The sequence below is a fragment of the Apus apus genome, chromosome 1 (genome assembly GCF_020740795.1).
Source record: "Apus apus isolate bApuApu2 chromosome 1, bApuApu2.pri.cur, whole genome shotgun sequence".
NCBI lineage: Eukaryota > Metazoa > Chordata > Aves > Apodiformes > Apodidae > Apus > Apus apus.
Genome location: NC_067282.1, coordinates 20,465,970 through 20,482,893, shown reverse-complemented (window position 1 = coordinate 20,482,893; position 16,924 = coordinate 20,465,970). Strand labels below are relative to the sequence as shown.

General features: G+C 40.8%; 1 protein-coding gene across 6 annotated transcripts in view; it reads left to right on the top strand.

Moving 5' to 3' along the window:
- ATP8A2 (ATPase phospholipid transporting 8A2) overlaps nucleotides 1-16,924 on the top strand; it is a 333,209-nt gene that overhangs the window by 234,014 nt on the left and 82,271 nt on the right. For 5 of the 6 annotated variants that reach the window (XM_051638602.1, XM_051638630.1, XM_051638611.1 and 2 more), the window contains one exon: nucleotides 3,145-3,252. The exons of the other annotated variant lie outside the window; for it this stretch is intronic. In XM_051638602.1, the coding sequence (XP_051494562.1) occupies nucleotides 3,145-3,252 (108 nt within the window). The remainder of the gene's footprint in view (nucleotides 1-3,144; nucleotides 3,253-16,924) is intronic. 6 annotated transcript variants of the gene reach the window in all.

The window sequence follows — 16,924 nt, the reverse complement described above, 5'->3', positions numbered from 1 at the left end:
ATTTTTTAAATGCAAAAATATCTGATGTTTTATGTACAAGAGGATATATCGAACTCTGCATTTGAGGCTTGTGAACCTGTTTAGATCCTGCTATGTTGTGAGTTATTTGATGCTTCATCTTCTCTTGCCTTCCCTGAGCAATTATTATATTTTCAGTCACTTGGAGATAATAATGATCCTCTCTTTTCTAAATTTTATTTTAAAAGATACCAGAATGTGTATTAAGTCTCAGTGTTCTTTAAAGCTGACATTTTTTAGAAAAAACATTATTATGCACAGGAAAGTCATTTGTAGAACTAATTTTTTTTATATATATATATACACCTATTATTCCTGTCCCGTTGTTTGGACCAGTGACTCTCATTATCTTGGAGTCTGATGTTGGCTACAGCTATTGTTTCAGCTGTGAGTGAATCAACAGACAGAAAATCTTTAGGTTACTTGAAGAGTATTATGTGCAACATTGAGTTAAGCCTCTTCTCCATCATCAAGTGTATTGGTTACGTGAAATTTGTTCTTGAGTGTGAGAGGGATGTTGCCACTTGGGAGAACATGGGGAGTTCAGCTGAAAGCTTCAAATAAATAATGCACATTCAAAGTGGTTGGGAGCCTGGTATATCCAGTAGGCAGTGTGGCAAGAAAAGCTTTGGTAAAAGTGGCAACATAATGCACAAAAAAGCACATTGGAGCTGTGTGGGGCAGCTTCATGTTAGAACCTGGAACACTGCAGCAGGCTTGTTCCCAAACACAGCTTTCTTCACTGTTTTATGCCACTATATGAACTATTTTGGATAAATAGGATGCACAGGACAGCCATGCAGTATATCTAGTTTTTACACGAGGGCACCTTGATTTCTTTTTCCTGACATTTATTTAACACCTGATGGACTCACTTCTGCTTTGCACATGAATTCTCCAGGGGTAAATGACAGAGATCAGTGGAGAATCAACAGAGCAAAGGTTGGTGGGAAGAATATATAAGAAACACTTTTGAGCAGGGCATGGAGGACTTTTCCTGAAAATAGAAGTTCTTTTAAAGGTAGAGAAGGAATTTAGGTGGGTACAAGCCTGAGATGTAGAGATGATTGGGATAACCATGAGAAGAAGATAAAGGCAACATAAAATGAGTAAAGTCTTTGCTGAGCTGGAAGGGGCAAGATGAAGAGCTGCAAAACTTGAAAACTATCCTACCAACAGACTGGAAAAAAACCAGGAGGGAGGAAAAAAAATAAGTTGTTTCACCTGTGTAAATACCCCTCCTACCAATTTAAGAATGTCCTAAACTGTTTTCCCTGCTTGCTTTTATCTTTACTGGTTTTAATCATGAAGTCACGAGTTTGCATCAGTCCAAGCTATCCTGAGTCTTCAGTCCACTTCTTTGGAAGGAAGGCTGTCGCTCAAGAGTGAAAAGGTGTCATGTCCTTTTGAGAAGGCAGTGCTGGGGCTGTTCTGCCTTTGCATGAGGCTGGCTTTTCTTAAACATGAGTTCTTGCAGCAGCAGTTCAGTGCTTGCTCTTTGGGGAGCTGAGCCCTACAATTCCTTACTGTGACAGGGCCATATTTTAGGATCTTGACACAAACTGTCCGTAATTTTCAGAAAAGCAAGTAGACTGAAAGGATGAATTCCCCCCCTCCATCCTCCAGGTGTTAAAAAAATAACCCTTCCAGTCTCTTAGTTTTATTCACTTTAATGCTGAATTAAAAGACAAAAAAAAAGGTGTTTAGGTTTTTGGTTTTTTGTTGGTTTTGTTTGTTTGTTTTAAATTAAATAGTTGCTGGTCAGATCTCCTGGGTGAAGCAGAATTTTAAAACACATCTTCCTGCCTACTGTCTCTCCGCAGGAAAGGGCCTGTCCTATGTCCTGCTCATTAGTCCAGCACCTTTTAGGGCTGAAGAAAATTCCAGTTTTCTGAAAGTGCCTAGAAGAGTGTTCTTTCCATTGCCTCTGACGTTTTGCTGTATGAATGCTTCTCCTGTGAGGCAGCCTCCAGTTGCTCCCAGCTATCTGCCAGTCAGCACTGGTGCTACAGACTCCTTGCTTGTTTGTTTTCACTGCCTGTGCTGGAGAAAGTTCTCCCTTCTGAGGATGCTTATTGCTTCCAGAGGAGCAGGAATCGTCTTCTCCTTCCAGAAGTTTGTGTCTATCACAGTGGGCAGAACCTAGTGCTCAGACACTTCTTTGGTTCTCAGATGTACTGTTCCAAAAGTCAACAAATACAGTCATCAAATAGAAAGTATGAAGCTGAGAACTAAACAAACACACTGTGCCCACCACAGCAACCTGTGTGTGAATTCATTCCCATGTTCCTAAACCCATATGTAATTAGTAATTAAGATTTATGCAGGTACTTCTCTGAACTGGAGCCAAAGTCATCAGTCACAGGAGCTGTTGATATCCAAAAAGGCTGGAGCCAATAATGAGCTCAGTTGATTGTTACAACTGAAATTACTGATTCCATCCACTGCAGTGTAAAAGCCAAGCAGTTTAAATCATCTGAGCATGCAGGAAAAATTACTTGGTCAGCTTGATGCTCCTTGTATTTACTCTTGAGTATACAGACTAAAGAAACAGTTGAGATGTCAACTGCCTTGCGTGTCATTAAATAGCTTGGGACACTGTGGGAAACGGTTGTTCTTCCCCACAAAAGCAAAGCTGATCAGTAGATGTTGATTATGGTAGTGTACTGCACAGTGCTGAGTCTTCCTCTAGGAAGGGAAGGGTATGCCAGTGGTGCACATGGCTCGTATGCGTACACTTCTGCAAGGGACTTGTCCATGTGAACTTTAACCTGAGCCTTTGAAAATTTCTACGTTGATGTATGTGTTGAACCTGGCATGAGCACGACAGGAAGCAGGAGCTAGATGAGAGAAATCAGAGTTCCAAAGAAAATCTGGTGAGTTTTTGGAGCTCCAAGTAAGACAGAGTGACTGAGAAGACTATCTGTCTGCCCTGTCGTGAGGCAAAGATCAAAGAGGAGAACTGGTTTATGCTGTTTAAACAACCTGTTCTACTGGCCTGAAACGAAGTGTTGTAGACAGGGCTGAGTGAGACTGACAGAGACCTGAACAGAGAAATATCTGTAGGTTAGAAGGATGGAGGAAGTGCCCTGTGTTGACTCTGCTTCTTTCTTTTCTCCTTGGCAGTTCAGTCACCTGGCTGTCTGGGGAAGCATGCTGCTCTGGCTGGTGTTCTTCGGTGTCTACTCAGCCATCTGGCCCACGTTTCCCATCGCACCCGACATGCTGGGGCAGGTCAGTAGGAACACTTGGCTGCAGGGGAAGCTGCTGAGCACAGCATCCCACTGTCGCCAGCACTGCTGCAGGCTGATCCCTGAACATTCACACAGTGCTGGGAAAGGAACTGTGCTCTAGTAAGAGCTCTTGTACTCGATTTTAACCTTTTTTTAAACCCTGAATTCATTTAGCTTAATCTCCTCATTAGAAGAGCTCTTTTTCTCCCCAAAAGTGACATCATACGTGATTATATGCACTGTGGATACTATATGACAACTCTTGGTTCACTTGGGTAGCAGTGAGACTGGCTCTTTCATTAGTGCTTTCCTAGTAACACTTTGTGTGTTTGACAAAATGCCAGGCAGAAGTTTAGTTTATTTGTTTGGGGATTTGGGCTTTTTATTGTGATTTCTTTCTCTTCCATATATTTTGCTTTTGTGTTGTTAGTCTTTCTCCTGCATTTGTTTAAAATAAACCAGAATATGTTTGAGAATACAATGAGGTGGTCAGAAGCAAAAGGGAGGCTTTTTGTTACTGGTCCCTTTATAATACTGGAGGAATTTTGGATTGGTTCAGTGTCAGCTGAGTTGCAGGTGGTGAAATTTTCCCTTCAGTGTAATTATTTCAACCCATGGTGAGAAGATTGAGTCACAAGCCTGTCAAAATCACTGAGAGCCTTGTCCATATTTAAAATAGGGGGTTACATGAACAATGAATGACTTAATAAATGGATGGTAAAAAGTTACTCTGTGCAAGTGAACTACTGTCAAAATGACCAGTAAATGGTATTTGTGATATGTTTAGTTTTCTTTAATGCAAATATGCTGTTTATGATACAGAAAGGAGAGGAGCAAAGTAATGATTTTAACAGAAAATGTAAGCATATTTCACTCATATCACCCTTATGTACTAGAAAATAATAATTAAAAAAGCTACGTGTTGGCAAGCTAATTTGAGATTTTCAAGGTTACTCTCACGCTTGTGCTCAAAAAGAGCAGTCGGGGTTTTATTGCTGTCCTGGCCTAATACATATTTTATTATCTTGTGCTGAGACACTGGGGATAATGGAGGCTGTGGTAGATTTTCATGGATAGCTTTTTGCAGGAGAGAGTGACAGCTGACAGGCTGGCATCAGCAAGTAAGTGACTGACAAACAAAGCCTCCCTCCTCATAGTATTTCATGGTGGTCTTTGTTTCACAGCACATACAGAATCAGTAGGTCTAATTCTTACTTTCACATATCAAACAGAAATTTGACTTAAGTATCATGCAGAGCCACAAACTCCTTGTCCTCCACAGCAGACTTGTAGCCCTGCCATTAGCATGTTCTGCCTTCTAAAACACAAACAACAAGGTGAGCTATTCCTCTGTACAAGAAGGGTTGGACTATCACCTTTATCTTGGTGTTGCTGCGTTTTTGTTGTTGTTTTTTTTTCAGAAGTAGCTCTCATTTTTTTAATTGCAACTGCAACAAAATTCATACTGTGTTGGTCATCAACATTTACTCCGACATAAACAACAGGTCTCTGAACAAAAGCTTCATGTTGATAAGGTGTTGGTTTTGCTTGAATATATATTTTTAGAAAGTGTTTTTATTTAAACTTTGTTGTTATGCTTTAGTTTTCTGACATTGTGACTTGAGAAGTGGTACTAATATCTTGCTGAGATGAAAATAATCTAATGTACTTCTTTTTTAATGAAGAACACATTTACTTTGAGTGTCTAGTCTAGTACTTGCAGTTCACCCATCTAGAAAGCCACTTTTTGAATACAAATAGTCTGAAATAATCTGTTATATGCCTTTCAATGTGTGTGTCTAACAACAGCATTCTATCACAGTTTTCTTGTCTTTTTGAGAGGAGGAGCAGCAGTAGAAGAGGGGATTTTTTTTTTTGGTCTGCTTTATCCTTTTGTAAAAGCAAGGAAAGCTCCCGAAGTAAAGGGAACTTGATTACCACTTTACATTAACTAACGCGAAGTCTCTTGAGTAATCAGTTGCTCTCATAAAATCAGCTCATGCTGAAATGAGCTAGGATCATGCTAGGCTCTACTCAGTAAAATGAATTGCCTTCCTGCTTCCCAGACTTAAGCTATTCGTTTGGTCCTGCTGTATTCTTTTCTGCACTTACAAGTAATCAAGGTATTTCATAAGCAAAATGACACAGTGAAAGACAGCTTACTTTGATTTGATGTAAAATCTTGCCAGTGTATTCAAATAAATTGAACTCCAGAATATTTTAGGTCCTCATGCTATGCAAATCCAACAGCACGTGAAGGGAGCTGTTTTTGACTGTAATACTCATCCAGCATGCGTGCCAGCCTGAACTTTGGGCCATCAGTAGAAGGCACAGTTGGTGCAGAGCATTTTATTCCATCCATTCATCAAATGTCAGCATGGAGCCTTGCAGACTTTTAAGTATGTGTAAAGATGCTTTGTTTCTGCTGGGATTTATGAAACCATTTTCATTAAGTATTTTTTGCCCATTTTGTCTTGAGCATTCTCGTGGGGAAAATAATACAGTTTTTCTTCCTCCTTGAGGGCATAGGGAAGCAACTCTAGTTATTCTCTGCTGTCAAAGAGTCAACATATTCTGTTTCCCCTGCAGTATTCGTAGCAGAATGCATACAGTAAGACAAAGCTGTGGTAACAATCTCAATGATAGAAGTTTTTCAATAGTATGGTATCTGGTAGTTTGGAGGTAAACTCTCTGACTGCTTTGGGGTAACCTTTTCAGATACACAAATAGTATCTTCCTTTAATAATATCAGAAACAATAATGTAAGACCAAGGAAGCCCTCTGATAGCTCTCATGGGTTTACTGGATACTTACTTTTTAAGACAAGTTCTTTTTGTATTTGCAGAGAACAGTTATACTGAGAAAAGTTAGTGCCTGTTTTTTTCTGTTTTGCAATTGGAGCCAGGATTCTTGTGTAGGAGCTGACTGTTTTTGCATGAGCACTTCCAAATTACAGCATTTTGTGTAATACGTAAATCCTTTCCCACCTTCTCCTAGTTATGACTTAGCACCACTGATTACTGGAAAAAAGTAGATGCCTATGTTTTTAAAAAGTGCTATCCACTTTGATACTCGTTAATTAAGAGGTGGTGCAGAAATGCACTGCTCCAAGGGGGTGAGTGCTTTCTAATTATCTTTTTGCTCAACTTCTGTGGCTTGTGGCTTACAACCCAGTGGTGTTTTGTTGACCAGCATATTAGCCATAGTCCTGCCCTCAAGCAATCTTGGGTATTCTGTTTGCCTGGGGGATGGTGATTTGGTGTCCCAAAGGGGGAACAGTGAGCAGTAACATTTGTGATCATTTCTTGCATATGTCATACAGGTGGTATGAGTGAAATGCTGCTCATATTCTTTTATTGCGTGGATTTCTTCATAGGAATTGTAGCATACTTTAGGTTTATGGGAATAAAATTACACTGTATGAGTTCAGTCTATGTCCAGGTATTACTACCCACAGACATACCTAGAAACCTGTACCCGAAAGCATGTTTATATACACAAGAGGATGTTATTTATGTGTATGAAAGTGATCACACTTTGAGTCTTCATGCAGACATTATCCAAGATGAAGAACAGGTATCCTCTGCCCCACCCTGTACTAAAATGCTGTATTTTTAGTGTTTTTATTCAGGGAGAGTGGGGGTGGCAGGGAAAGGGTGTTCCCATCACCCCGCTGAAGCATCTGTTATTGGTTGTGGATGAAGAAAGGGCTACTATTGAGCTGTGATCACCCCCACACCCCCAATCTATTTTCCTTAATGCAAGTGTTGTGTTTTTTCTCTGCCTCATTAGTTGCTGTTACCATTAAGTAAAGGAAATGTCTTTAGGAAGACTAGTATCAGTCTCATTTTTTCAGCTGGGAGGAGAGAGGGTAAAAGTGTAGATTGAGAGGTCACACACTGGCATTAATATAAAGTGTGGGTTAGTCATGTATAGGTTTTACACTTTTGTTGTATGCTGTACCCCTCAGAACTGGGGTTTGAGAATAGGTTTGAGTTTGGAACCCATTATTTTGATCTCAGGATGACCTTAGGAAGCACTTTCTCATCTGATGCCTCCAGCTTCCTCGTGGCTGGAGGTATTGAAGTTGGAGCTCCTGCACTTGCCAGTTTTGTACAACTGCAATTGAGAGGAGATTCATCAAAATCACAATCCAAATAATTGTTGTACCACCAGCTCTGCTTCTGCATAGTGGAAACAGCTACACGTAAGAACCATTCTCATGCATTCACAGCTCTAATGGCAGGCTTGCTTTTAGTTTCCCATTGCTGCCCACGTCCTTGACAGAAGATATTTCTCTTTCCAGCCAAACTGTCAGATTCTTGCTAGATTATTTGTCTACTTAGACAAAGACTTCAAGGAAGCTGCAAGTCAGCTCTACCTGGATTAAGGTGCTTTTTAAAAGGTCCCAGGAAGCGAGATCTCTGGCTGATCTATGTAATATGACAGTAGGAGGACTTATTCTTAGTAGTGATTTGTCTATCCCTCTTTTAGCAAAGCTTTCCATTATTCTCTTTGTATACCATTAGCAGGACAGGTTCACCTTAGCTATTGAACTAGGTTGTTGGCTTTTGAGGGCAGGAGGTGATCTAGAAGGTCTGGTGGACTCTGGTTGCAGGGGGAGTTTAGTAGCTAGACTTCAGTCTGAAGCTGTCTTAAATCTTGCTGATTCAGTTACTGCCAAAGTGTGTGAGAAACCTGCGTGGTTTGGAAGATTTGGAAACAGCACGAAACAAACCAAAAAAATCCTGGAGGCAAGATAATAGTAATTTGTAACATAATAAACAGGTTTCACATTACTGGTCTTGTAAATCCACACTGAAATATTGACAGCTTAATGCACATTTTCTTGCTTTCCAGAATATTTTTGCCTTTCTCTCTACATTTCAGTCTTTCTGCCAGGGGTCTCAGTTGTTCTTTCTGGGTTCTCGTATTTCTGCAGTTTGGTGATATTTAGAAAACTGGCTATTCTGATTGTGGTTGATTTGTCTGCAATGGGTTGAGCATTATATTGTGGTCAATGTTTTGGTCAGTGGAAATGCTTCCTCCAGCTGTTAGGCAGAAACCAGACTTTGCTTGCAGATTGAGGTCTTTAAGGCCTGCTGATCATGTTTGGTTTTGTTGTTTGTTTCTATGCACAGCAGACTCCATGACACTTGATGTGGTTTTGGAACTTTTTCTGCAGTTTTGGGCTAGGCTCTAAGCAGACAAATTAGAGTCAGGAAGCATACATACATTTTTGAGCATCTGTTGAATGAGTGGTTGGTTGGTTTTATGAGCCACACATTTGCTTTCAGAAATGAATCTGTCACTTGAATCTCCCTGGTATTCTGTTGTTTGGTATCATACACCAAAAAGATGAAAAGCATTGAAATAAATGAAAATAGATATTTTAATAACTTCTGAATGTTAAACTAGTAGATTAAAGATAGTTACTTTCTGGAGGCTAACCCCCAAAACATGCCACTTTACTTGTTTGGCAACTCTGCAGCGAATTTGTCCTAAATATATCATAAAGATATCCCACATTATTTTCCCTTTAGAAGTACTTTGTAAAGGCTTTAAGGCAGGACTGTATATGCAGGTGTGCCCAGTGCTGTGCTGGCATTTCCTACATAGAGCCATATGAAAAGGTTAAGCCATGAGCATAAAAACTCATTGTGGTTTGGGAGCTGGCAGTGCAGAGCAAGGCAGTCAGCTGGCCTCCAAACTTCCCTGAAGTCTCCAGGTGCCCACCTTCACTTCCCTCTTTATTCCTGCCCTGCAGAAGAGCTGTGGCTAGCAGGCCTCTGTGTTAGATTGAGGAGCAATAGGAAAGAGAATGGAGAGAAATGTTACCTGCAGGTTGTACAGATGGTGCCTAGGGTTGTCAGCTGGTTTTCCTTTAGTGTTGAAGTGGAACCTGGACACTAGCCATGCTGTCTGGCCAACCTCTGTCTGGAGATCAGGTAGCCTGAAGTTTAAATGCTGCTCAGTAGCTTAAATAGAAATACAGGGCCACATACAGAACATTTACACTTCTGTGTAATTGGCAGATTGTCCAGATTTATTGGTTTTGGAGTGGGGTGGGTATAGCAGTGTCCGGGAACAAACTCCTTCACTCAGGACACAATTATCATTCCATGCTAATGGACTGTGCTTGAAAAATTGCATCTTTTTTTCTGTTTGGAGTCCAGGATTGCTCAATGTCCTTCAGAATTTCCCCAAATCGTTTTTTTCATACATTTAAAAGTGGCAAAGTCTTGTTGCATGCTCGTGGAAAGCTGTTTGGAAGATTTCCTATTCAAGTATTTCCTTAATTAGAAGCAGCTGGCTTTTAAATTCAGAAAAGCAGCTACTGTATTGTACCAGAGGCAGTGTGTACTAATAGTTATGTCTACAAAAAAAGTCTGTGTTGTAAGCCATGTTGACGAGCAAGGACAAACTAAGAACGTATGAGTTGCCATACTGCATCAGAGCATTTCTGATACAGGCTGTATTATGCGTTAGACACTTGAGGAGGAAAATGAGACAGCTCTGCACTGTGGGTTTGTCGTGTGTAACAAGGGTTTGTGTGCATTTCAGTAGAAGAAAAAAACTTTTTTTCTGGTAGATAGCAGAAGTGGAGAGTAGCCGAACAATTTTTATGGTTCTTGTGAAGCGCTCGGCCTCTGTAGCATCTTTTGCAGATCAGCTGTGCAGGCTAAGTGTGCTACATGGGAGGTGGGTAGGCTGGAGGGCAACGTGAGAGGCTCCAACCAGAGATTTGGTTCTGCCTCAGCATGTGTTCACTGTTGGGCACCCCTGTCTGTGGTTGTACATGGGGAACCATCCACATTTCCAGGCAGTGTGAAGATACTGAGCGATATCCTGCTCCTATGTGGAGTTTATTGCCTAAGATGAGCCAGAGAGAGAAGACATGAAAGTAGAGACATCAATATGCTGTTGTTCCTATAATCTCTAGGAAACAAAGAAAGGAAAGTAGTAGGGTAACTCTATGTAAGAGCTATTTTTTTTTAAAAAAAAAAAAAGCATTTAAGCTCATAGCAATGAAGCTGTGGCTCCTTTAGAAAATAAGAGGAACAGCAGATGGGATCTATTCCAGAGGGCAGGAGGTGACTGGGTTGGAATTAGTGGTTTTATAGCTTGCTTTGGTCACACTTAAGTCGCTTTGTTTTCTGATGGATGCAGGAAAGCCCAGATAGGAGATAGTTGGGCTTTGGTTGGGTGTTTTTTTTTTCCTTCATTCCTTGGGGACAGGATGGTCATGTTGTTTTTATTTGAATTTCCTTATTATAAAGGGGTTTTGTTTGTGGGGCATTTCTTGTTTGTTTAGCTGAATTTGTTCTCCATGCCACCATTTCTTACTGATAGGACTGCTTTTTTGTAAGAGACAAGAATAGCTATTTCATATGGGAAAATACTTTGAGATCAATTTGAAACATACCTTTATTCCCTTTCCTCCCCACAGTATATGTTTCATGAGATCATTTTTTCCCAATTGTATTATGTCAAAATTTGATCCAAAAAGCCCTGAGGACTGGAAATGATCCCTTTTATATTTTTCTAAGGCGAATGTGGGTACACAGGCTTCAGGAGTAGTGAGGCTGGAAGGAGCACAGTCCTCCCAAGTACCTGTCCACTGCCATGGGTCAGTCAGTGCAGGCTGTCCCCTACAGGTTTCCTTTTAACTCCACAGCTGGTGGCAATGATGGGATCTTGTGGTGCTTCTCTTTTGGTGGACATGGCCAGCAAAAGCAATTGGAAACTGAATGCTCTTAAGTTTTGGGAGTGCCTTGGAGAGTCTGTGCAAGAAGTCAAGCTGTGTCTAGTTGGCTTTTAGCTTGGTTATATGCATCACTTGAGCTGGTGTTTCTATACCAGTAACCTTGTCAGAAGGCATAGAAGGGAGACTTTGGATAAAAACAGCATTACAACAGTGGTACTAAGCAGATACACTTCTAGAGAGCTGTATTTTATTTCAAGTAGCATGTGATTCAATAGGATTGATAGGAAACAAAGACAGCGAATAATACAAGTGTTGTCCATAAAGTGTGAAGGAGCCACTCATTATGACTTGTGCCACTGTTGGTCTCTGAGGCATAAAACTCAATGTTGATGTTGAGAAACTTGTTTGAGAGGTGTTCGTACACTGTGGTCACGAGAGCTCTGTAAGTTCCCAGAGAGGCTGATTAAAGGTCTGGCAGGAGATGTTTCTGACTATTCCCAGCCACTCCCCTGGTTAGCAACCCATTATTTAGGTTTTAATGGGTTTTATTTGAGCGTTTCTTTTCTTAGTCTTGTGGTTCCTGTATTTATGTAAGTTCTTTCTTGCAGTGTTTTATTCAACAGCATATGTACATACAGTAGACGAGCCAATGTTTGTCATTTCATTTTCATGTGTGGAAGAAATATTATTATTATGGGGTTCTGAGAGAATTCTTGAGAGATGTACCAAAAAGTGTTATTTTTAGGCTATTTCTGTTTCAGAGAAGCATGACCACTTGAAGCTTTGCTTCAATAGAAGCTGCATTCAAGGAAGGCTTTTCCAAATCTGAATTAAGTTTCTCTCATAGTACAGAAGTCAGAGGAAGTGATGGTGACAGTAACTTCTCTTCTTGGACCCTTGCTTTTGGCATGGAGCCCCAAGCCCCTGGTGTTCCTCATCTAAATAGTTTGTATGTGGAAATACAACATGTAATCATTCCTGTAATTGGGGGTGTTGTCTCATATCTCTTTATTAGTCAGAGGATTCAGGACATGCCACTTATGTGTAGTTTAAATGTTACCAAAATTTACAACCAACCTGTACCACTTGCAGCTTGAACAGGCTTCTGCTCCAGAGTTTGAAATGTCAATTTTGAACATTGAAAGATGCACACACACTCTCCCCCAGGTGTCTGCTGCCTTCACACTTCAAATTACTTTCTGCAATATGTCAAGAAGTTCTGTATGTGTTCTCTTCTGATGCTTTATATGCAAAATAGAATTGACATCTGCCTCAAAATCAGTCTTACCAAGAGTAAGTTTTTCAGGAGAAGCTCATTCTGGGATGATCCTTTGAACTCCTTCCATCCCAGAGTTCCTGCCTGCTTTATGATCATGGTGAGTAGCTGTCTCTCAGACAGCCCTAGGGATTTTACTGGAACTACCTGAATAGTTTGTTTGTGGGGGTTGCAAACGCAGGTCCATAGAATTTCTTGTGGTTTCAACCACAAGTCCTGGAGTATGCTGATTTCTCATTGAAATATTTTTAAGGACCTTGTTTAGAGCAAGGAAAATCCCATCAATGAATCAACCGAACTGGATAGATAAGGTTTTGTGGGAACTTCTTAAGAGAATATTCTTCACAGAAGGCCTAACTGCTGTGTGCCAAGCCATCTGTTTTCTTCCTGTAAGTCTAGGGGTTTAAAGTGTAGCAGAAATGTTCTTGTCCATGATGCTTGTGAAGTGCTGATGTAGCAAATCTATTTCTTATTAAAAGTTTAGTTTCTTTTCTCCCACGCTCTTCTAGTAGAAGTATATGGCTTGTGTTGTAAGGCTTTCAAACCTCATGTAATAGAAATACATAGTGTGTGAGAGACCCACACTGTACAGGATTATAATAGAGGGGAGGATGGGCTTTGTGTAGTCACATGGGTGTAAATATTTGAAGTATTTTTGTGCTCCATCATAACATGTGGGTAACACTACATCAGTCTGGTTAGTGGCATAACAGGAGCTTACTGTATGCAATGTGTCCATACAGCACCTGCAGGGCTTGTTAAAATGGGCACCCCTTATGCTGTGGATGCAGAATTTCAGATTTCTGAGAGCAGAAATGGACTGGAGACCTGGGTAGAAAAGGTTTACTAAATTTAGCATGTGAACTTTAACAACTGTAGATACGTTGTAGCATCAGCTGCTCTTGTCTTTTGCATCAGAGCTCTTTCCAAAGTTGAATCTTTTGTAAGTGATTAAGCTGGAAGCTCATTGCTAAACTGACAAAATTGGATTGAACAGAGCAAGTAAGTCCATGTTAACCTTATGGATAGTCATTAAGGGGATGCTGAGCTTTCCATAAAGAGGCTGTAAAAAGATATGTACAAGTTTATCAGCTCTAATGGGAGATACAATGCATCTGCAATTACTTTTTACTCCAGAATCACTTCAGATGCTGCTTTAAGACAGACTACAAGAGGGGTTGTGTGAGAGAAAAGAAATGTCAAGAGGGGCAAAGAGAAACAAGAGCTGTGGAGGACATTGCCTGAGTTAAATTATGCTCATTAATTCAATTTGAGGCAGGAATGTGTGTAAATAAACCCTGGCAGCTGCAGCAGCTCTCATTTCTGCAGGGCTTTGGCAGGAATGCAGGGGCCAATGGATGTGAAATCCTGGCGCTTTTTTGAGAAATTGCAGGCAGACAGCTCTGCAGCCAGGAGAGAGAACAATCCAAGATTTACTGAAAAGACGTAATCACTTTAAGCAGACTTGAAGAGTGTGGAGTTTCAGACATGCAGATTTGGAGGTAAAATTAGTGCAGACAAAAACTAAGTCACTGAAGACCATCGAACTTACCTAATGCTCTTGGGTTAATGGCATTTTTCACCTTCCAAATGTCCAGCCTCAAAATGGAGCATGAGAATTGTAGCTGTACCATTTGGTGTCTTCAGAGTAACCTCAGTGTGGGGTTTCTCAAGCAATTGTCTATAGGTCATGTAACTGTGCTGTGTACAGAAAGTCGGATATGCTGACCACATGAAGCAAACTGGCTTGTGTCCTGGGGAGCTGTCTTTGGTCCTCTTCCTGCATTGGATCCCCATAGTCCTAGAATTTGTCCATCCTCCCCCGCTTCCCAACTACTCAGAGAACAGATACCTCATCGGGTGCTGCAGACCTGAGGGTGGGAGAGGGACAGTTCTGCAGCAGTTAATGAGTGATGGGTTTTGTGTAGTACATTTTGCTGGTTTTTAGTAGTAGCCATTGCTGTTTGTCAAACTGGTTTGAATCTGAGTACTTTATTTTAAAAAATGAACAGTCCCTGACCAAAGAAGAATCCTTGGTTTTGCCAGCTTTAGTCTAGGATTTTAAATGAGAATGTCACTTACAGCGAAGCACTTTGTATTTTAAATGCAGATGACCATTTTAATAACAATATTTGAAGTAACTATGTATTATGTTTTACCAAACATTTGAAATTTGATAGTTACTTTACTGATGTATGAAAAGCAAGATTATTTTCCTCAATTGAAAACCACATCCAGCTTAGGCCACCTATTCTACAGATTTTGGTTTTTATCTCAATTCCGTTGTCTTCAAATATTTGCATATCTGAAATTTTTTTAAATGCGTGGTGGCAAGGGAGCCTGTGTGAAAATGAGATGTAGTAAGGTCAAATCATAAAGCAAATGCTATAAATGGAAGAACTTGACATTAGTAGTAATAATGGTACTTAGTATTTGGATATTCATTGGGTTATGGAGTAGCTTTTTTGCTTTGCACATTAGATACATTAGTGCATACCAAGAGGTGTATGTATTCAGCTGTAACTTTTTAAATGTAACAGAGGTTGTCAGTAGCACTCCCTGATTTTAAAGCAAGTTTTTTAAATAGAAGTTTGAAATGCGTGTACTCTTTTTCTGTTGGATGTAGTACAAGCACCTTTGTATGGCTGATGATAAACCAGGAAGCACTCAGGGAGTTTCATAAACAGATTAATAATTACAATTCTGAACTGGCCACTCTTTTGTTAAATAGCTGTTTCAGTAGCAGAGGCAAAGCTGCATCACATTGACCATCATGTCATAAGTTTTTCTTACTGCTTTGTGAGAGAAGAACACATGAACAGATCAGAGATTTTTTTGTGCCATTGGATTTGGAGCACTGATGGATATTTGAAAGTGTAGGTCAGAAAAACAGGGTATTGAGGAAAGGCAGCGCAGCAGTCAAACAAGGATAGACACAGTCATGCGTAAAACTTGCATTAATTTTGTTGAAAGTGACATAAAAACATCTAGAAGTTTACTAGTTCTTCAGACAGTTTAATTACAAGCTTGTCTTAAATCTAATTATTTTAGTGTGCACAGTATCTGTCTGAGCAGTGGTGGTCAAAACTCAGGGCAAACTGCTAAGACTTCTCTTTCTTATATCTTCCCCTTTTCTTAAGCTAGTTTTACATCCATTGTTGTTTTTGCCCCTTTCAGCCCAGCTCACCCAAGACATTACTAGCTTCAAACATCTTCTAATGTGAGATGTAGCAATAGCAGCAAGGTCTGCTCACACCTGCTGTCTTTCAATAGCTGCCTCTAGGTCAGTAGCCTCTGGCTGGCTTTGCCGGTCTTGGGGAACTTGAATTTTAATCAGTTACTCCTGTCAGGAGCAGCATAAGGAACACTCTTTCCTCAGTCTCCATACAGTGAGTCTGAACACATGTACAGGTCCCTTGGAAGTCGCTGCTTGCTGCTAGCTTTGACTAGAAAAGAAACAATTGTGATTTGTATTCCGCCTCTTGTGGTCTTCCCTGTTGATGTAGAGAGACATCCAGTGTTTAAAATCTACTCACAGAACACTCTTACTCATGTGGTTGCTTCCCTCCAGCTTCCCTACCTACTGCTGCCTAAATGTGTACAGCCAGCACCCTGACATCCCTGCACAGGTGACCTGGGTGCAGCTGCACTTGTTCCAACTCACCAGGGCTGCTCTCCCCACCCCCTGCCTTTTGTGTGTGCTCAGAGGCATGCAGGGCCCCCAGACATTATTTTTATTATTGCACACATAATCTGTAGATAAGATTTTCTGTTTATTTCTCAAAGATCTTGGATTTACATCTTGGAAAGACCCGAGGAGCAACTTTTGCAACTCCAGGTTTGACTCCTTTTCTCTTCAACTGGCTCCTTGCAGGGCCCCTGAGCCTCAGTCCTGCTTCCTGCTCCTTCACTGGGCCCCCTGCACCTGCTCGATTAACAGCCTCCAGGAAAGTCCCATCCAGTGAAAGCTGCTCCCTTACCCCAGACTGGGTAGTGCATATTCCAGTAGGGCTTCAAAAGAGCAGAAGGGACTTGAGGGAGAAGTTCTGTGAGCAGTCCAGCAGTCACAGCTGGGGATCGAAGGGCATTTTCCAAAGTTCTCTCCATTAATTACTGTTGCCGTGGCAAAAGATTACTGGAGCCCAGGTACAGCTTTGAGTGTCAGTGCTGCAGGGAAGGCCCTGAAGAGTCATTTCAGCCAGTTCTTTTTATATTTGGTTCCTTCCATTTTCCTTTTTCTTCTGAAGGGTCTCAATTAGGACAGGAGTCATGGCCTCACTGAAAGGGAATTTATCACAGTAGAATACATACAGAGTTAGAGCCCCTTCTCCCTGCTTAGCTACTGCTGGCCATTTGTGTAATCTGTTAAACAGCTTGGAAAGTTTAAACATCTGTGCCAGAACTCAGTTATGAAGCATAAAAAGCAGCTAGCACAGTCTTAAGCTGAAAAATCAATTTGATAGTCTGAAATGTGGCTGCATTGCTGTGCCATGGTCATCACAGCAACTTGCAGAGCCTTTGCTTGCCACACCTGCACTCTGCTCTTAGGGTTTAGATTCCAAAGCCCAGTCAGCTTCCTACTGTCTGCCTGTTTTGAGAATTTTTATATATTAAGTCAGACATCCAAAGAAATTTTTTTTCCAAATGTGGAACTTCTTCCCTTTAATCTATACTGGCCAGCAACTCAAA